Below are 22559 nucleotides of genomic sequence, written 5' to 3' on the forward strand. Positions count from 1 at the left end.
CTAACTGGACTTTGTGAACCCTGATTAAGATTTTATCAAGCAATCTCGACAACAAAAGCAAAAAGAAACAAATGGGACTACATCAAACTAAAAAGCTTTGCACGGTGAAAGAAACCATCAACAAAAGAAAAAGGTAACTCACCAAATGGGAGAAGATATTTGCAAATGACATAAGAGATGAGGGGTTAATATCCAAAAAAAAGGGTGTTCCCCAAAAATGTGTACACACTTCAAATAATTATTAATTTCATTGTGTTTCTTTTCAGATTTAACCCACTGAAATTAATAATTATCCAGTGTGTATACATTTTGGGGGAACACCCTATATATAGAGAACTCATACTAGTCAACATCAAAAGAAAACAAACAAACAAAAAATACAACAGCTCTAGCCAGTTTGGCTCACTGGATAGAATGTCGGCCTGCAGACCAAAGGGTCCCGGGTTCAATTCCAGTCAAGGGCACATACCCCACTTGCAGGCTCCTCCCTGGACTAGACCCTGGTTGGGGCTCATGCAGCAGGCAACCAGTCGATGTTTCTCTCACATTGGTATTTCTCTTTCCCTCTCTTCCACTCTAAAAATCAATGGAAAAATATCCTCGGGTGACAATAAAAAAAAAAATATATATATATATATATATATATACAATAAACAGGGATTAAAAAAATGGACAGAGTATGTGAATAGACACTTTTCCAAAGAAGACATACAGATGGCCAACGGACACATAAAAAGATGCTGGACATTACTAATCATCAGGGAAATACAAATCAAAACCAAAATAAGGTATCACCTAATACCTGTCATATTGGCTATTATCTAAAATACAACAAATAATAAATGATGGCAAGGATGTGGAGAAAAGGGAACCCTCATGCACTGTTGGTGGGATAGCAAATTGGTACAGCCATTATGAAAAACAGTATAGAGGTTCCTCAAAAAATTAAAAATAGATCTATCATATGACTCAACAACTCCACTTCTGGGTATCTGAAAATAGTAACACTAATTCAAGATATATGCACCCCTATGTTCACTGCAGCATTATTTGCAATAACTACAATATGGAAACAAACTGTCACTGATACACGAATAAATATGTGGAGCACACAAACACACACACACTAGAGGCCCGGTGCACGAAATTTATGCACGGGGGGGGGGGGGGTGTCCCTCAGCCCAGCCTGCACCCTCTCCAATCTGGGACCCCTCAAGGGACGTCCAACTGCCCATTTAGGCCCAATCCTACCGGGCAGTCGGACATCCCTCTAAACGGGCAGTTGGACATCCCTCTCACAATCCAGGACTGCTGGCTCCCAAATGCTCGCCTGCCTGCCTTCCTGATTGCCCTTAACCTCTTCTGCCTGCCAGCCTGATCACCCCCTAACTACTCCCCTGCCAGCCTGATTGATGCCTAACTGCTCCCCTGCCAGCCTGGTCACCCCTAACTGCCCTCCCCTGCAGGCCTGGTCCCCCCAACTGCTCTCTCCTGCAGGCCTGGGTCCCCCCCAACTGCTCTTCTCTGCAAGCCCGGTTGCCCCCAACTTCCCTCCTCTGCCAGCCTGGTCACCCCTAACTGCCCTCCCCTGCAGGCTTGATCGCCCCCAACTGCCCTCCCTTACAGGCCTGGTCCCTCGCAACTGCCCTCCCCTGCTGGCCTGATCGCCCACAACTGCCCTCCCTCGCAGACCTGGTCCTTCCCAACTGCCCCCCCCTGCTGGCCATCTTGTGTCCACATGGGATCAGTCATCTTTGACCACATGGGGCAGCCATCTTGTGTTGGAGTGATGGTCAATTTGCATATTATTCTTTTATTAGATAGGATTAGATAGGATAGAGGCCTGGTGCATGGGTGGGGGCCGGCTGGTTTGCCCTGAAGGGTGTCCCGGATCAAGGTGGGGGTTCCCTTGGGGCGTGGGGCAGCCAGGGCCAGGGGCCTGTGGTGGTTTGCAGGCTGGCCACACCCCCTGGCGACCCAAGAGGAGGCCCTGAGATCTGGGATTTATCTATCTTCTATAATTGAAACTTTGTAGCCTTGAACGGAGCCAAGCCTCCTGCTCGCTCTGTGGCCGCAGCCATTTTTGTTGGGATTTATTTATCTTCTATAATTGAAACTTTGTAGCCTTAAGCGGAGGCCAAGGCAGGCCAGGGTAGGCGTAAAGCTTGGCTTCCTCCATTGCCGGGGAAACCCAAGCCTCCTGCTCTCTCCGTGGCCGCAGCCATCTTGGTTGGGTTAATTTGCATACTTGCTCCTGCTTGGCTGGTGGGCGTGGCTTGTGGGTATAGCAGAGGTACGGTCAATTTGCATATTGCTCTTTTATTAGATAGGATATATACACATACACACTGGTATACATATATACACACACAATGGATTATTAGCCATAAAAAAATAATGAAATCTTGCCATTGTGACAACATGCATGAACCAAGAGGGTATTATGCTAAAATGTCAGACAAACTTATGGTTGCCAGAAAGGAGGGAGGTGGAGGGAAAGGCCAAAAGAGTGAAGGGGAATAAAAGGCACAAACTTCCCGTTATAAAATAAGTCAAAGGGATGTAGTGCATAGCATGAAAAATAGTCTATAAAATCATAACAACTTTGTACAGTGACATAGTTACTAGACTTAGTGAGATCACTTTGTAAGGTATATAAACGTTGAATCACTTTGTACTCCTGAATTTACTACAATACTGTATGTCAACTATATTTCAATAAACACTTTATCTAGCACTATATTACATTACTCTTCCATATAAAAATGTGCTAGACTATTTAATCAAGTGTTTTAGCAAGTAGTTTTATTTTAAAAAACTTGACAAAGTTCAAGTTACTAAATGTGTTAAGATTTTTAAAAACTCTGAAGCAGATATGCATTACGTAGTGGGAACAAACTTCCCCAAAGCCCCTGTCCAGGAAGAACAAGAAGGACATCAAGATGTTCTAAGCAATTTCCTGAACAGCAGGAAATGAAAGGCTGGAGATGCCGGGTTTTTGATCAGTTTACTTTTTTTTTTTTTCTCTGAATAGGCTTACTCATTATTAACTGATGAAAGATAACACATATGATATTAAAAACTAACATCTAATGGTTCTGTCATGATTGTCAGTTAATGCTCAAGTAGGAAAAAATTTCATTTGGTTCCCTAGTTTTATGGGAGGGCAGGAACCTATCTATTGGATCATTTTAGAACTGCGTCACATTTTACATTATTAGCATCAATTGCAGGAAGGTGCTTTACTGCGTCACATAATTATATCCTCCATGGCAACACTATGCCCAATTTCATGCTGGCAAAAACTTTTTTGTTATGAAAGGAGTCTTATTTCTTTCTCATTTCCACAACTCATTCAATTGACTGTTTCAATCACATAAAAATATTAAATTTACTGGGTCCATCTTGGATTTTTTTCTCCTAATGAAGAACCAGCAGATTTTTTCCTAGGTGTGATTTAACTGAAAACACTACTTCAACTTCAAATGTATTTTAATGGTATGTACAGGCGTTAACAAATTACAATTAAAACGGAATCAGTTATGTTAATTCCACATAACTTAAAATCATGCAACACTGCATGGTAAAAACAACAGCTTTGTTCATATACAAAAGAGTACTATTTTGAGACTTGTAATAGTATACTGAAATTTTTTACATAAGCTTTTTGCAAAGAGTATTTTATAAAAATTTAAAGACCAGATTAATTAGTAGTTAATACATTATTAGGAAAGATAATAAAACATTAGGAAAACGAGATTACAAGCAATTAATTTCAAAATTATACCAGGTATAGGATTGAATGTAGCCTCATGAAATAAATGCTTAGTTAAGAAAATAGTTTTGAAAAAGATCTCATATTGATGCTATGTATTAATTTTGTCAAATCAGGTTATATAAATCAATAGTCAAGTTTATTCAGTTAAAGAAAATATGCTATTCCTTTCTTATACTCATAAATAAGTACTTATATAGTCTTTATATACAAGTGAACTAAAGTCCATTGTAAAAAATATACTGCCAATCCTCTTATGGTTGAAGTAGCTCTTTATCTACACATTAAATTGCATTGATGAAAATGTCCAATTTAAATCATATTCGACCAGCATAAATATTTAAGCTGAATATTATTGTAAACAACAGAGAAAATCAAATTCTTTAATTTTGTCACTGGGTAGCAATCTACTTCTCAGCTTAGAATGCTATAGAAAGGCTCAACATTTAATTTCATAAAATCTAAAGCCATTAAATTTAGAGTAAACAAAGTGAACGGTTTCAAAGTGCATAATTTCCAACTCATCCACTTGTAGTATTTATTCGATTCCAGTTCATCCACAAGAAAATAAAATGTACTTAGCTATAAAAATACTAAGGAATGTTATTGAAAAAGAAAGGCTATTTGGTAGAAGTAACTACAAAAATAATTAGTGTAAATCTTTGTAAAGCTTTAATGCAAGAACATCAGTACACTTTCTTTCCGTTAATCTTAAAGCATGATCATTACCAAGATTTAAAATTTCCACCTTTCAAAAAGTTGAAAAGAAGTTGCAACAAAGTGTCTCTTCAAAAAGTAAGCAACAAGAAGGATCATGCAGGTGTTAATCTGCTAACATTTGGGGACACTGATATCTGTGTTGAGCTGTCATCTCTGGCTCCACTAGCAGCAAGTACAGGCAAGGAGTTACTCTGAAACGCAGGTGCAGAACAAGCAGTCAAGCCAACATGTTCATCTTCACCAGTGTCTGAATCTGGTGTTGTGACTTCATTGTCCTGAAGGCCCAGAATCTCACAAACTGCTTGTGGCAATTCCTGAATATGAAAAACAAAACCATCATTCACCATAGAGGAAAATTAACCACAAAGTAACACTTCTAATTAAGACTACACTGATTCCAGAATCTGAACATCTGTTCTAAGAGTGTAATTGTTATGTTCCCACACAAACCTTCCTTCTTCACTCCAAAATGAAATCCTAACCACTTTTTTTCATTAAGTGGTTCCCTGATCTATTTTGAATTAATCGCTCTTCACCCCAACCTATCACACCCACAAACATATAGTTACTAATATTTTACTTATCTTTATTATTGAAAGTTACTAATATTTAGCATTTGTTTCATTCTCCTTGTTTTTCTACTATCTTCTTCATACTTTTTCCCTCAATATACAAAGGTTCCTTTAAAGGTAAGAAGGTATCACTGATACGTTTTGAACAGAATAGCTACCAAGTAAGTGTTTAAACTGAACCAAAATAAGCATTTGGAACCATGAACAAATGACACAAAGACCAAATAAGAATTCTCATAAAAATGCAAAAGCCAAAATACATTAATGATTTGAATTCAGATCATCAAATTTGTCTTGTTTTCAAACAAATTAAGAGCATGATATAGAAATGTAATGTCATGGACTAATCATTTCTGATTAGCATCTGTCTTTATTTAGAGACACTACATATTTAATATGAGGTCCTATTCTGTATTCACTAAATCGACTAGGGAATACATACCAATGCTTAATTAAATTCTACAGCCTCGCCTGGCCGGTGTGGCTCAGTGGTGGAGCATCGACCTATGAACCAGGAGGTCATGGTTTGATTCCCAGTCAGGGCACATGTCCGGTTTGCTGGCTGGATCCCCATGAGGGGGCATGCAGGAGACAGCCAATGATTCTCTCTCACCACTGATGTTTCCATCTCTCTCTCTCTCTCCCTTCCTCTTTGAAATCAATAAAAATATAATTTTTAAAAAATTCTACATCCTCGATGGTTGTCACAGAAATGTTTTTATTACTTTTCCTATTTTGCCTTATTATATGATTTCATCTAGCATGGTTAACCAACTCTTTTCAATTACATGTTGTAAATCTATAATGGTAAACAAAATGCTAGCCAATGCTTTGTGTCTGCCTTCAACTTGCTAAAACTGCCATTTATTTATATTATTTCTAAGAAGAAAAATTCATTCTTGAACTCAACCCACCAAAAACATAAGCAAAAATTCTTATAATTATTTAAAATTCTGTATACCTTGAGCCCTGGCCAGATGGCTCAAATGATTGGAGCACCATCCCATACACCAAAAGGTTGTGGGGTTCAATCCCTGGTTGGTGTGTGCACTGGAGGCAACCCATCAATGTTTCTCTCTCACATCAATGTCTGTCTCTCTCCCTCTCTCTCTCACTCCCTCCTTCTCTCTCCCTCCCTCTCACTAAACATATCCTTGGGTGAAGATTAAAACACACACACACACACACACACACTGTATACCTTGCATTTTACCATCTGTAGAGAAATTGCTTCTGCCTTGCACAGTACATCTTCTACATCAATTTTCATGGACAATTCATTAATATGCTAAAATGAATCAATAAAATAACAATCAAAACTGGGAGCACTATATGTTCTACTATATAAATAATTACCACTTGCATTTTACTACAGATAAAACCCTTAAAACAAAAATATTCACACACTACAAACAAACAGAACATTTAATACATCTTTTCTTAGATCATTTCCCGTTTTAAAGCTGAAAAATAACTAATAAGCTTATGGAACATTAAATCTAACAGCTGTCTCAAGTCTGCTATCTTAAAGTTATAAGCAAAATAACAATATTCTTCTAGAAAACTAAACCACAAAAAAAGTGTATGTTGAATTTTCCTTCTCTCCTAATTACTCAGGTAAAAATAACTGGCCAATATGTAATTGGTGAACTGTCACTCCCAGAGTCACTGACACAGTTTAAATTACTCGAGGGATTCAATAAATCTCCAAGAAAATGTTTTGTGTATCAACATAGAGGAAAAAAACAAAACTAAAGAAATAACTACCTTAAGTATTTCATTAAAACCATAATGCTTTTCCATTATTTGCTGCTTTTCTGATTCCAGAATAGCACAACAGAGAAGAAGATGGAAATTTTTACATGGTAGCTCAGTCCACATTACCTATAAAACAAAAAACAACTATTTAGTAAACTATAATAATTCTAAAACATTTTCCTCATATATACAATGTTGAACTCTAAATGCCTTCTATGCAAAGCAGAAGTTGCCTAGATGAGGTAGTCCACCAGTTTTCTAGTTAGGAAATGAGGGGTAGAGAAGGAAAGTCTTATCTTTACCTACAAAGTAATTAACATTTTGTGAACACAATGAATTCCAAATGTGGCTCTTTAGGTAACTACAATAAGCAAATCATCGAGTCTAACCAATATGATGAATGGTATTAATTAAAGAACCACAGCTATGAGGTTAAGTTTAAGGTGTAAGGGTTAGAGGCATTTCCAATATTGTCCTGAACTTTCAATTACATGCTGTTTCTCACTTTTAAATCACCTTCTGTCTCTAGAAAACTAAATCCTATAAATAAGATTCAGTTACACAGTGCATGGAATCAAAAACACCCACAGACAACTCTACATTTTAAACATCATATTATGTCATATATTGTGACAAAAACTGAATCAACTACCCCAAATTTATACCCAAATGCATAAAATGTTTGATCAATAGCTGCACTTCTTCCTAAATATAAGTAATGCCCTCAAATTTAAGGCCTTAATTTCCCCCTGGTTAATGTACCTAATAATATCTTATCTGGAAACATAAAAAGACCCATATAACCATACTATTAAAGCATACTTAACATGTTTTCATTTCTTTTACCTGGAGTAAATCAAGTTGAATAATTTTCAGACTAATCCAACTTTTTAAAGTTTAAATGAAATTCAATTAACCTCCAAGGGTTTTCACTTAACATCCCAACATATTTGGTAAACACAGATTAGGAAGTTATTCTAGCTATGTGATAATAATATTCTCAATTCATCCTTTTAAAAAAGTTAAGATATTAATTTAACAAAATTGACAAACTTTAAAAATATGATTTCAGGTCAAGAACACGCGAGTTTTGCCTGGCTAGTGTAACCCAGTGAGTGGTTGGGCATCGGCCTATGAACCAAGAGGTCACCAGTTTGTTTCCCAGTCAGGACACATGCCCAGGTTGCAGACTCAATCCCCAGTATGGGGCATGCAGGAGGCAGCTGATCAATTTTTCTCTCTCAATGATGTTTCCATCTCTCTATCCCTCTCCCTTCCTCTCTAAAATTCAATAAAAGCATATTTTAAAAAAAGAAAAGAATATGTGAGTTTTTCTTCAAACTCTGGTTTCCTCATCTGCTAAATACAGATAGTAGGATGTGTTATGTTATTATTTATATTTTGCTCTAACTTATGTTTCTTTTACAAAGCAAAATACAAGTCTGCTCCCTCTCAATATCTCAAACTATAAATACAGTGCCATCTCAAATGATTCACCTGCTAAAACATCCTTGAACCCTCCAACCTATACCAGAATATGACAGAGCCTCACACAGTCAAGTCTCCCCAGCAGAGAACACAGACACAAATAGTCTAGAGAACTGGATCTGGGGGACCAACTAGCCCCAAATCTCATAAGGATTATAATTTACAGAAAAAGGTTCCAAAGACCAGGTATTCAGCTCAAGATCATTCATTTTAAGGAGAGAACAAACTATCATAATTTTGAAATATACTTGCTTTAGAAATTTCAGTTAGACTGGTATAATCCATTTATATTCTATAGAATAAATTGTTGCTTTCCATAATAAATAATATATTTGTATAATTTAAGAACTTACCTCCCATAATCGAAGAATATCTGGAAAACTAAATTCCCTTTTAAATCTGATTAAAAGCCATCTGAAGCAAAAATAAAGGTATCCAGAGTCCTGAGATTCTATAGAGAGGGGAAAAAAAATATATGGCTTACTCTCATGCTAATTATCTCAGAACACAATGACCTATTTCAAACTCAAATTTCTCTATGCATTTTAGGCTATTGAAAGTTCTATAAATTTGTCTTCTACTAATTAAAGGAAATAATTCAAAGCTTGCAGGCTAACTTCTTTAAAAGAAAACAACCAATAACAAATAACTAATTTTAAAAATAAATTTTAAGACATAAGTACAGAGACCGGCCAGTGTGGCTCAGTTGGTTGAGCATTGTTTCATGCACCTAAGAGGATGCCAGTTGAATTCCTGGTTAGGGCATATGGCCCGGGTTGTGGGCTTGATCCCCATAAGGGACGTGCAGGAGGCAGCCGATCAATGTTTCTATTTCTCTCCCTCTCTTTTCCTCTCTCTGAAATCAATAAAAACATATTAATAAAAAAAATATTAAAAAGAACACAACTATCTTCTAAAAAAAAATTTTTTTAAGACATAGCATGCAAAGTGTGGTCCCACACTTTTAATTCCTCAGAGGAACCCTGGCAACAGCAATAGAGCATATATGTCTTTAAAAGAGTCGTTCACATTTTTTTCTCCCTATGAAGAATTGTAGGGTAAAAAAATGTCGTTCACATTTTTTTACCCTACAATTTGCTGGGTATAGTTCTGATTCACTGCCTTACCTAAGTAACTGCAAAATCCACTGTCCAACAATCGAAGTAAGGTACTTAGTTGAATTAGCTGGGTCTTCATGCCTTGCATTTGTTCCTCAAAATTCTGGTGCTTTATAGAAGGAAATACATGTTACCATATAAGTAATATTTAGTAAACATTTTATAGTACATAATTAACTAATAACTAAACCATAGTCTAAAAACAAATATTGGACTCATACCATACTGACATTTTTTTTAATCACAACAAATTAAAAAGCTAGAGCAATAAGAACACATATGTAATACCTTAATCAATAAAGAAATTAAAAAAAAAGCTAGAGCAACATTAAAAAAGAGGGAAAGAGAATCCTTGGTCTCAAACTACGGATTATTTTCCCCTCTATTCCTTTGATTTAGATAAAAAAGAATGTGGAAACAATTAACAATAGACTGACTGACATACTAATTTCTGACATGGAATAAGAGATTTGATTAAAGGAAACACATTTGGGAAATAAACTTTCATCAAATCACTTCCATTTTAAAATATTTATTCAAATTATCATATGAAAAATCTATTTTAGCTTTAACATGTGTCTCATTTTAAAGAATTAACTATTTCTTAGATTTCACGACATTAGGGAAATTTGCAATGTCAAAACCATCTTCATGGCAATACTAGAAGATTATATGCACATTGCACTTTAAAATCTCTCACAAGATGGGAGACATCTGTAATAATGTCAACAATTTTTTTTTTAAATCTCCCAAAGTATAAAGGTTATATAATGTGTGTTATAATGCAAAAGACTCAATCCAGAAGCAGGTAGGACTTAACTAGACATTAAAAAAAATGGGAATGTACAACAATCCTTCTTCTCAGCAAATCTGTTTTAGTTTTGAAAAATTAACTTTCCATTTTAAAATGTTATACATGTTAAGGTGTAGTATGTTTACTGTTACTTTAAAATGAGTAAGTATATGCTGAAACCGGTTTGACTCAGTGGATAGAGCGTCAGCCTGCGGACTGAAAGGTCCCAGGTTCGATTCCGGTCAGGGGCATGTACCTTGGTTGCGGGCACATCCCCAGTAGGGGGTGTGCAGGAGGCAGCTGGTCGATATTTCTCTCTCATCGATGTTTCTAGCTATCTATCCCTCTCCCTTCCTCTCTGTAAAAAAATCAATAAAAATATATTTTAAATAAATAAAGAAAGAAATAAAATGAGTACATATAAATTTCTCATTACTAATTTCCATTCAATAAACATCAATAGATATAACCCACATAAACAAATGCTTTTGGGGTACTCAATAAGATTTAAGAGTGTGAAGGGATCCTAAGATCACAAAGTTTGAGAACTGCTGTGGTTTACATGCTTCCAAAAATCTTCAAAGTTGAGTAAATTCCCTACCAACACATCAAAGGAGAAGGGGAACCAAAATAAATAAAAGGCTTCTTAGATTAGTCTGATCCCTTTAAAATGTGCACCAACCCCTCTTTGGTGACCTACTACCCTACCCCTAAGAAGAACATCCCCTCCTTCACTTCTTTTTTAGTTTTAGAGACAATAGTGGTGCTGTATCAGAAGTACGTATCAGATTAGAAATCACCCATTCTTGGTAGGAAAAAAAAAAATGAAAGGCTACTGATTCTCAATAAACTGGTTTCTCTTTAACGAGTTAAAGAACAGTTTAACAGACTAACATAAAGGTTTAAGATATGATTCTCTCTCATCATTGTTTTTATCTCCTTTCCTCTCTGAAATCAATAAATATATATACATATATACATTTTTAAAAAAGATATAGTTTCACCCTAGCTGGTTTGGCTCAGTGGATAGAGCGTCGGCCTGCAGGGTTCTGGGTTCGATTCCAGTCAAGGGCACATGCCTGGGTTGCAGGCTCAATCCCCAGTAGGGGGTGTGCAAGAGGCAGTCCATCAATGATTCTCTCTCATCAGTGATATTTCTATCACTCTCGCCCCTCTCCCTTCCTCTCTGAAATCAATAAAGAGATATTAAATATATATATAGTTTCTTCATATTTACCACCTGGACCTGTAGGGGAAAGGCAGAATTAACTCTCTGATTAACCACATCATTTTTGTTATGACACACGGTTTGGGAGTACCAACATGGCATCCCCACTGCTACCCACTCAGCTATAAAAAGAAGCACTCCCAAAATGATAGAAGCCAACTTTGAAAAAGAAACTATTCCTGGAGAAGAAATAAGATATATATGAATATACAAAGGGCTTCAACTGTATCTAGAAATATATCTATAAATAAATGTGTGCACACATACATTACATATATGCCTATTACATATAATGTATACATACATATACACATGCATATACATTCTATGGGGGTGGGAGGTGAGGGGAAAGGAGGGACTAAACTTTATGGCAAAATGAATGGTGGGTATAAGTAAGTTCATTAGATCATTTTGCAAGTGTTTCCATAATATTTCCGTAACAGACAGTCTGCGCCTTCACCTACACCTACATTAGATGAGAGTAAATATCAACAAAAGTAAATATATAGATATTAGGCCAGCCATCACATAAGAAATAACATGTTATATGAAATAAAGCCATCATCATACCTAATAAAATGGTAATATGCAAATTACCATCACTCCGCTACACCCACAATTGGGCTGGCTGGAGGCGCGGGGGGCGGGACTCAGGGTGGCTGATTGGCTGGTGGTAGGAGCGGGGGGGGGGGGGGGGGGGTGGAGACTCGCGAGTCCCCGACCCCCGCTCCTCCCGCCGGCTTAAACGGCTGGCGCTGCAGAAGACGCTGGTGGCGGAACTCCGGGTGGCCGATTGCGTGGCTGCTGGCACCAGTTTTCCGCCAGCAGCAGTTTTGCTCTGGCCACCCGCCCGATCGGAGCACCTCCCGATCGGAGTTCCTCTCGGGGTGGCCGATCGTGCTGGCGGGAGGCGCTCTGATTGGCGGGTGGCCAGAGGAAAACTGCTGCTGGTGGATAACTGGTGCTGGCAGCCAGGTGAAGGAAAAGTCTATTGCACGAAACTTCATGCAACGGGCTCCTAGTAACACAAAATGAAATCTAACAACTGCAGCACTGATTTAAGGGCACCAAAACAATAGCAATACAGTGAAAAATAACTGTGTAGATTTTTAAAATTGCAACATACTGCCCTTTCATTCAAATATTATGAGGGGGAAAAAGGATGTTAGTAGACAATATATTAAGAGATCTTTTTAGAATAAAGACCAGAAAAGTCCCCAGACTATCCTCAATGAAAAAGGTAAACAGAGAGCATTTGTGAAAAGACAGAACTTGAACCTTCATATTAAAAAAATAATAGATTACAAGTATATATTACAGGTGGTCAGAAAATAATCTTTACATTTGAGACCTAAATACATGCACATATACGAGTGCACTTGGTATCATAAGCCATTATATTGGAACATGCCAATATATCCTCCGTTTTATGAAAACTGTTATAATAATAAACTAAATGCAGTATGTTCATGTTAACTCTTGGAGTACCCACTACCGTATAAGTTGAGGTCTAAACTAAACACTGGGGAAATATTCATGTGTCTATTCTACAAAAATCTGTTGAACAACAATCTCATATCAGGCATTGGAAAAATTCTGGAAGCATACCACAGAACTAAACTAGTTAAGCAAAGACATGGACCCTTCCTTTATCAAGGAACATACTGGCTCTAGTGAAAAGAGGATAAACAACAGAAACACAAGGAAGGCAGACAAGAGTTTTCATACTATTAGTATCAGTTGTACAGACCTTTGTAACAAATGCCTCAGGTTTCTAGAGCACTTAGGAGTAATTGGAACTAAGAAGGTAGGTAAAATCAATAAATCAAAAAGGTAAGGAAGACAAACTATGATATTACTGCAATTAATAATCTTTCCAAATAATTCAAAAACATTAGTGTATAGTAAAAAACTACATAATTTGTATATTTATCAATTTAATAGCAAAAGATATTTTAAAATCATCAAATTTCATTATGCATGTGAAATAGGAGCAAGAGAAGTGAGGATGAGTTGGATCCATGGATGAGAATTGAGTAAATAGACAAAAGTGAGAAAAATTGCAGGGGAAAGAAGAATTGGTAAGCAACAGGGGAAGAATAGAAGTACCAGGTGTACCAGTTAATAATGCGGATTTTTATAATCAAAGAAAACATGATAATTTCAAGAGAAACATCAAAAGTGCTTTATTCAAAGTAATGTTCACTGCTAGCTACACATTTCCCCATCTTTCAGGTAATTTATGGATACTGTCCCAATAGAACTTTTCTTGTTTTGAGGCAAACCATTCAGAGACCCAATTTTCCACTTCTTCGTATGTTTTGAAATGCTGCTCAGAAAGTGTGTGTGCCATCGATCGGAACAAGTGGTAATCTGAAGGAGCAAGGTCTGGTGAATACAGCAGGTGGGTTAATACTTCCCAGGCAAGAACTTTTAACGTGTCTTTAACTGGTTTTGAAGTGTGTGATGGTGCATCATCATGAAGCAAAATTACTTTGCTGTATCTTCTGGAACATTCTCGTCATTTCATGATCAAAGCATGGTTCTAATTGATTATTTGTTGTCGGTAGCGATCAGTATTAACGGTTTCACCTTGTTTTAGAAGCTCATAATACACCACACCTTCCTGAACCCAAACACATAGCACTGTCTTCTTTCCAAGGCGATTTGGCCTTGCAGTCGATGTTGATGGTTGACCTGAATCAACCCATGATTTTGTGCTTTTGGGATTCTCAAAATAAATCCACTTTTCATCACCAGTCACAATTCGATGCAAAAAAGACTTTCTTTTGTGCCATTGAAGCAACATTTTACTGATAACTTTTCCGTTTTCCATTTGTCTTTCGTTCAGTTGATGTGGCACCCATTTTCCTTCCTTTAAAATCTTTCCATTGCTTGTCAACGATTGGAAATTGTTTGCTGAGCAACGTTTAATCTTTCTGCAAATTGTTTTTGAGTTTGACACACATCTTCAACCAATAATGCTTGTAATTGTTGGTCTTCAAACTTTTTCAGTTGACCTGGACGTTCTTTGCCTTTCGCTTCGAAATCATCACTTTCACAGCATTTAAACCAGCATTCACAAGTATCTTGAGATGGAGCTTCCCAAAGTATTCACCATAAGCTTCCCAAAGTATTCAGCAGCACTTTTCTTCAAAATAAAGTAACGAATTATAACTTTCCGCAAATGCTCTTTTATTGGCACGAAATTCGACATTTTTAAGTGTAAAAATATCTACGATGTTAACACCTTCAGCAAAGTTGACACATGAAGTTTTGAAGCTCGTTGTCAATACAACAAAATAGCATACATATCAAATCACATATACATCAACATACACATCAACATACGTGTAACTCCATCTATTGAAAAAAATCCGCATTAATAAATTAACCGGCACACCTAGTAATCGAATCAGAAGGGTACCACTTCCAAATTCCACATTTGTATCCCAGAAACTCTAAGCTAAACCTTATATTGCTAGGAAACATTTTAAATGACCCGTTGCAAGCAAGCCATTTCAATATCCGACTTCAAGGCCCATCATAAAGTATATCAATCTTATTCTGAAATAGTAAAGTGACCTATGTATTGATCAAGTCTTTGCATTTCATATGCCTTTATCTACTCTTAGACCCTCTGCTTTTTTTTCTTTCTAAAAGATAACTTGAGAAGACTGTTTTATTTTATTTCCCTGTTACACTCTCTCTGTACTACTGTCCTAGAACTCCATTGCCAAGATAGAACAATGATGATAAAATATTCTTTGTAGTAATAAGTATATATAGACATAGTTCAACTCTCATAACCACATGTTTCTGAGAAAAATAACAGTGAATTACTAAGAAAGTGTCAGCGTTACAAATAATTCAAACACATCTGGAGAAAAATCAGTGACAAAATCCAAAATGTTCACAAAAGGTAAAAGGATATTACTTGGTATGACTAAGCTTTATCTCTGAAACAGATGATATGAAAGTTCAACTACTTCACAAGAATTGCATTCATCTATTTCATCAATGTTCTGTAATGACTCATAGCTCTTCTGCAGAATATAAGCATTAACTGATATTAAGACCTGATTATTCCTGTACTACAGGCACTTTCTATTTTTTGTATTAAAAACAATGTTGGACAGGGAGGTGGGGGCATGTGTGGGGAGGGGTGTGGGATGGGAATGGGGGGATGAGGACAAATATGTGATACTTTAATCAATAAAGAAATTAAAAAAACAAAAGACAAAAACAATGTCGGCATTTCCAAGCCTCTTGAAAAGGCTATTTAAAAAAACAAACAAACAACATGAAGCAAGTTTCTAAAGTCCCATCATAACTGACTAAATATAATTCATTCTTTTATATAATAACATTATACAACTAAAAATTCAAATTAGTTTTTAAAGGGGGGGAACCCCGTTCTTACCATTTGGTCCATGTAGGAGGCAAAGCACCAAAAGGCATCCACCTCATTTTCCATCACATATAAAAGAGGAGAAAGTAAGTCACTCATTCCTTGCACATATCCTAAGAGGAAGAAAAAAAATGATGTCTCTGAAAACATAAGCTTTATGTATCTTTCTGTGCATGTCACCACCATTCATTTAAAACATCATCTTTTCTTTTGTAAATATGATGTTCACCAAGAGGGGAGGAGAGGGGAGGGGAAAGAAGTCTAGCAAGAAGGTGAGAAAGATGCACTGTTTTCAATTGAGATGTCAAACATTTAGTATCTATCTTCCAGTAGGTGTCTTAGTGTAGACCTCACTATCGAGAGTGGGTGATATTATTAAAGAACAGTGTGCAAGCCCTGGCCTGGTAGTTCAGCTGGTTGGACCATTGTCCAGTACACTAAAAAAGTTGCGGTTCGATTCCCAGTTGGGATGTGTACAAGAGGCAACCAACTGATGTCTATGTCTATGTCTCTATCTTTCTCTCTCTAAAAATCGATAAACATATCCTCAGGTGAGGATAAAAAATAAAAATATAAAAAATAATGTGCAGCCCTAGCCAGTCTAGCTCAGTGGATAGAGCATCGGCCTGCGAACTGAAAGGTCCTGGTCAAGGGCACATGCCCGGTTTGTGGGGGACTTGCAGGAGGCAGCCGATCAGTGGTTCTCTCTCATCATGGCTGTTCCTGTCTCTCTCTCCCTCTTCCTTCCTCTCTGAAATCAATGAAAATATATTTAAAAAACAACACACAAATGTGTTAAAAATAATAACAACAATAATAATGTGCAAAAGCATTATGAGAAAGACGAGAGGTAAAGAGAAAACCCAGAGGAACATCAATGTAAAAGTCCATACTTGAAAGAGATTGAATAGTCAAAGGGAAAATATATCAAGGGAGAAAATTTTTGTAAGTCAAGGGAAAGAAAGCTGCCAGGCCAGAACAGTCAACAGTGCCAAGCTGCCCTGAATAAGCCAAGTAAAATACACACTAAACAGGATCCAACTGCTTTAGCAACCAGATCGTTGGTAATCTAAATAAAAGGAGTCACAACGAAATTATCTACCTCTTTTAAATAGACAAATCTATGTCTTCTTTCTATTCTTGTTACGCTATTCCCAAGCAATGCTAGCAACTGGGTTTAATCCAATCAGTATGTTGAGCCTAAAACTGCCACTTTAAATACCTTTGTCTTTATGCTGTTAAAATTTTTCAGTTATGACACTAATTACAGCCCTTGCTTAAAAGAAAAATTGCAAAGTTAAAGAATCAGGCTCACTACTTAAAAATGAACAAAAAGTCTTAGTTCTACTTTTCACTTAAATATGTCAAACTTCTTATTTTTTAGTTCCAACTTATAAAACCCTCAGTTTTCGTGTTTTACAATTAAATTTCAGACAAGACATAGATACTTAAACCAACGAACAAGAACGCATTCTAAGCTTTTTCTCATACATATTATCATTTAACTTTGGTTAAGTTCATACATTTGTAAAAGTTACAAAAAAAAATTTTCCCCAATGGCAGCTTGGAAAGTCTGTGGAAACAGATCCAAAACTTACATTTTTAACATTCATAAAAATCTACATGTACTGAAGACATCTGAAGAGTATATATTTTAAAAGGGAAGAGAGTATTTCTGCTAGAAATGATACACAACTCTGCATCACTCTTATTTTGAAAGAAATGTTTTTTAAAATGACCCAGGAAGCATATAAGCCAGTCTCTTTAAAAAAAAAACAACACACCTCAGATTAAATGTGTAAAGAGAAGCACTCAGGTCACTTAAGGATCTCCTTACAAATAAACATTTAGCTCCACCTGCTCAGAGCCTCTGTTCTATCATCTACTGCTGTAGCTAGTCTCTATCAACCTACGTACACACTATGCCCTGTGGGAAAGTATGGCTCTACTCGCTTTAGCACAAAAGAACACATGGGTTCCCATGGCGGGCATCCAATGGAGTTATCAAGACATTCACAGAAGTGCCAGAAAAAAGACACGTGACATATCTAAATGTAAGCATTTCGACATATTTATTGCAGATGCTTTTTTAAAGTAACAAACACTTGCAATGATTAATTTTATATCAACCTGAGTGGGCCACAGGATGCCCAGATGTCTGGTTAAACATTTCTGGGAATGTCTGTGGAGGTGTTTCTAGAAGAGATTAGTATTTGAATTGGAGAAATGATTAGAGCAGATGGCCCTCCCCGATGTGGGTGAGTGTAATCAAATCCATTGAGAGAGCCTGAATAGAATCTCTATTATAAAAAACCCTTGGTCATGACGCCATCACGCCATAACAACCAAAGACTGGTCATCAGGAGGCTGCGTGCACGGGTGGGCGGGGACTTGACTCTGGGTCTTGTGGCACTGGCGAGACTTGATGCTGTGTCCCCGCCAGCACCGGTGGGACTTGACTCTGGGTCCCGCAGTGCACCAGGTCTGGGTCTTGAGAGATTTCGGGCGCTGGGCCCCTAGTAAAAAGATAAAGGAAGGTTGAATTCGCTCTACGCCTGGTAGCTTGAGCTGGGACATCCAATATTATCCTGCCCTGTGTTCCTGGGTCTCATGCCTGCACGCATCTACACCTGTGCTCCACAGCTCTCAGCCCTTCAAACAATACCACCAGCTTTCCTTGGTCTCTAGCTTGCAGAGAGAAAATTGTGGGATTTCTTTTTCTCTTTTTCTGGTATGTGTGGGGGGGTTGGGGGGGGAGGGAGGAGGGAGGAGGACAAACACATATAATCTTAATGGTTGTTTCTCTGACAAACCCTGACTAATACAACACTTTTTTTAAAAAAGAATAAGTAGGTTGAAAGGAAGATTAAATTGTTATCAACAAAATTTTCCTACATGGCACTCACATAGTGAAAGCAATGTCAAATATAAGGGTTAAACGAATTAAAGCATGAAAGAAATTTGATCTGAATTCAACGAAGTGCAAAAGAGTACTTACTTTACTGGGTCTAACTGCATGTGGTCTATAATAAAAATATTTCAAAGTGTACTATTCAAAAAATTTACAAAGCACCTTTCCACTGGGGCGGGGGGGGGGGGAGAATGCTTTATTATAAAGGTATAATAAAATTTTCTAAAAAGCTAATTTAATCCTTTAAGTCTTCAGCTTTCATATGGCATCACTACCATATTTCTTCTGTAAGTCTTAGCTGAAGCAAGTAGTTAAATTAATCTTTGTATTTTAGTTGCTTGTAATCTATTTTATTTTATACATGATGTTAGTTGGGATATGCCATGAGTTGCGGGGGTGGAATTAATGTACAATTCCCTTTAATTAAAGAAAGACTAAAACTGTTTAAATTAGCATTCAGTGACACTCAGAGCCTGCACTAGTGCTGACTGATGCACATCTTAATCAGCACTAGTACAATTTCTGAAGTAGTTCCCTGAAATTATTTACATAGCAACTGTTTTAGTGGAGACATGTGAGAAATGATATCCTTACTACCCTAGTGTATACTCTCACACTGATAAGAAACATTTCATCTACATCTACCTTAATTTTCCAGGTTAACTGAACTTTAACCCTTAGAGTATCAAATTTTAAATAATCTTAGGAGTTGGAAATCATTTTTTTAAATAAGACATTCCCTGACTTCTTATCTATATATATAAAGAGATAATATGCAAATTAGCGAGGACGCCATAACATCACGACCGCTCAGGAGGAGGCTGCGCGCAGGTGGGCGGGAGGGGACTGCGTGCACAGTGAGGCAAGCCACGGGTGGTGCAGGCCCGGAGAGAACCGGGCCTGTCAGCGGCGCACGCCAGCAGTCCCACCTCTGAGCATGAGCTGCGGAGGAAACACCTTTTCTGACCGCACATTGGCTAAGCTCCCAGTACGCCACTCGCAGTGTTTTTGGTAACTTGGGTAATAAGAATCCAAGAAGGTGATCTAGGATTTTTCCACCTCACTCCTGGAGGAAAAAATGAAGGTCTGCTGCTGGAGGGGCTAAGAAATGTCATATCCTGCCCTAGCCGGTTTGGCTCCGTGGATAGAGCCTTGGCCTGCCAATCGCAAGGTCCAGGTTCGATTCTGGTCAAGGGCATGTATCTAGGTTGCAGGCTCCTCCCTGACCGGGGCCCAGGTCAGGGCTCATGCAGGAGGCAACCAATCGAAGTGTCCCTCTCACATTGATGTTTCTCTCTGCCTTTCCCTCTCTCTTCCACACTCTTTAAAAATCAATGGAAAAATATCCTCAGGTGAGGATAAAAACAACAAAAAAAGAAAGGTCATATCCTATGAAAGAGACATCTTGAAAATGCCTAAAGAAAGTTGTCATTTTTTTGTGGTGAAGGGACTAGAGTCCATGTTGATGAAAACACCTTGGCGGCTGCAGCAACCAGCAGGGGCAGCAAAAGCAAGGTGATGGGGGCAGAGCCTTCCCCTGATCAGCCCAGTCACCTCCTGCAGAGGGAGACCAGACTGCAGCTTAGGGGAGCAGGCCTAAGCCATCAGTAGGACATCCCCTGAGGGCTCCTGGATTGGAGAGGGTGAAAGTTGGGCTGAGGGACCAAATTTCGTGCACTGGGCCTCTGGTATACAGTATAATTTCACTTTTTATTGGTTATTCAGCATCATCATTATGAACATACGCTATAAAACAAATACCTGATACGCCCTAGGTGCGGGGTCTTTGAACTAACTAAAATTCAGTCCTCCTTGAGTTTTTCTAACTGCTTTTGGTAATTTTTGTCTTCTGTCTGCTTTTGATTATTTTTGTCTCCTTCCTCACCATTAATAAGATTATATTCAACACATATAAACTTTATACCTACCTAGTCTATGGGCTAAGAAGTCAAATAATCAAATATGACAGAATTACCTATAAGAGTTTATTTATAACCCAAGTTCCTTTGCTATGATTAAAAGGCAAGAAATTTGGTCCACTGCTTTATAAAAACTACCGTGGCTTCTCACAAGGCCAGAGTTCTTCATGGAAAGCTTATGTTTCAGGTAACTCAAGTATTTGATCAGAAAGAATGTTTGTTAATACAAACAAACTAAAAGAGCAATTTATGGAGTTAGCTGGTCTGGGCCTATGCCCTGAAAAAAAAAAATCTGAGCATTCAGGAATTCCTTCTGAGAATATGAATAAATTCCTACCTCAAAATTCCTACCTGAGAGTTCGAGGCAATAGAACCAAACTGGCAAAGGGCCAGGGTGCTGAATGTATACTGGCAAGAAATCCAGCCTGAAAGACTTGGGCTTCCACTCCCCAGTCCAATATTTACTACTTGTGCAAACTTGAATCACTCTCCAAACCATTATAGCCTTATGCATAAAGTAGGCATTATTTTCCCACTTCTTCAAAAGGCTATTAGAATCCAAATCTAAATCAAGTATGACCTGCACTCTATAACCTGAAAAGCACTCTACTGATATGTCTTCAATGATCCAATCTAAAGCTCATTATAGGTATGACAGACAGAACTGGTGAAAATTTAAAGAGAAATCTGTGATATTTCAACTTATTGTCACCAAAGGGGCTGATGCCTCAAAAATCCACAAAGAGTTTACATCTTTCCCTAATATACATATAAGAAGCCAGGAGGAATTCACATAGATACAAACAGTGAATAAAATGTACCCATAATTCAAGGTTCATTTGGGTTTAACATGCCAAATAACCAATTACCTTCTCCAAAAGCTGTTTCTAGCTATATTAAAGTAACCTGGAAAACATCTATTTCTACTAGCCTCTACTTGAGATCCCTCTCATGATAGGTATACTCAGAAACTTCCCATTGCTTAAACTTACTCAAAGGTTGATGCTTAGGAAATTTGTTGGTCTTTTAAAGAAATAGCTCAAGTTCACTTGCCCCTTAAAATACTGGTTTCTTAGGTTATCTATCCCTTAGCATCTCTTCCCCATGCAATCCCTAAAATTCTGACCTCCAGTACCCATTTTTGAAACTATATTAAACAAGCAGTGCTGATAACTCTATAGGGCATGTAGTCCCTTACCAAGAAAAGAAAGTAAAGTTCTACATGCCCTACAGAGTTATCAGCACTGCCTGTCAAATATATCAAATCAATACATTCCTTAACAAGGGAGAAAGCATATCAAACAAAGGTTCCAAAACTTTCTCACTTCACAGAACTCTTTATGTCTCAGTAAATTTTTCCAAGGTACCCCACGGCTCAAAGAAACAACTAACATTTCCATTTATTAAGTAGTTAGATCCAAACAACGTAAGTATTTATGCCCTATGAACTTAGCATCTGTTGGGCATTACACTACTTCTCAAACCTTGAAATCCAATTGGATACCGCCATCCTCATTCCTGTTCCTAATCTATTTTCACCAGGACTTGCTTATCAGAGCAAGGCCAAAAACACGGCTTAACAAAGATATAACTTCAGCCCTGGCTGGCGTGGCTCAGTTGGACATCATCACATGCACAGAAAGGCTGCTGGTTCAATTTCCAGTCAAGAGTACATGCCTGGGTTGCAGGCTCCATCTCCTGTAGGGGACATGCAGGAGGCAGCCAATTGATGTTTCCCTCTCACAACAATGTTTCCCTCCATCTCTTCCTCTCTCTAAAAATCAATTTAAAAATATTTTTAAAAATGTATATATAACTCATCAGAAGTAATGTGGTGATCTAATTTGAAATCCTGGACTATTTCAG

At 37.6% G+C, this 22559-nt stretch overlaps 1 protein-coding gene across 3 annotated transcripts in view; it reads right to left on the reverse strand.

Moving 5' to 3' along the window:
• Positions 1-3474: 3474 nt before the first annotated feature.
• Positions 3475-22559, reverse strand: part of TBC1D15 (TBC1 domain family member 15) — a 78470-nt gene continuing 59385 nt past the window's right edge. For all 3 annotated transcript variants that reach the window (XM_028131167.2, XM_008155544.3, XM_054718839.1), the window contains 6 exons: positions 15876-15976; positions 9441-9540; positions 8667-8764; positions 6835-6951; positions 6269-6355; positions 3475-4809 (listed from right to left, as the gene is read on the reverse strand). In XM_028131167.2, the coding sequence (XP_027986968.1) occupies positions 4588-4809; positions 6269-6355; positions 6835-6951; positions 8667-8764; positions 9441-9540; positions 15876-15976 (725 nt within the window). In that variant the 3' untranslated portion in view covers positions 3475-4587. The remainder of the gene's footprint in view (positions 4810-6268; positions 6356-6834; positions 6952-8666; positions 8765-9440; positions 9541-15875; positions 15977-22559) is intronic.

Source organism: Eptesicus fuscus, chromosome 7, assembly GCF_027574615.1.
Source record: "Eptesicus fuscus isolate TK198812 chromosome 7, DD_ASM_mEF_20220401, whole genome shotgun sequence".
NCBI classification, from domain to species: domain Eukaryota; kingdom Metazoa; phylum Chordata; class Mammalia; order Chiroptera; family Vespertilionidae; genus Eptesicus; species Eptesicus fuscus.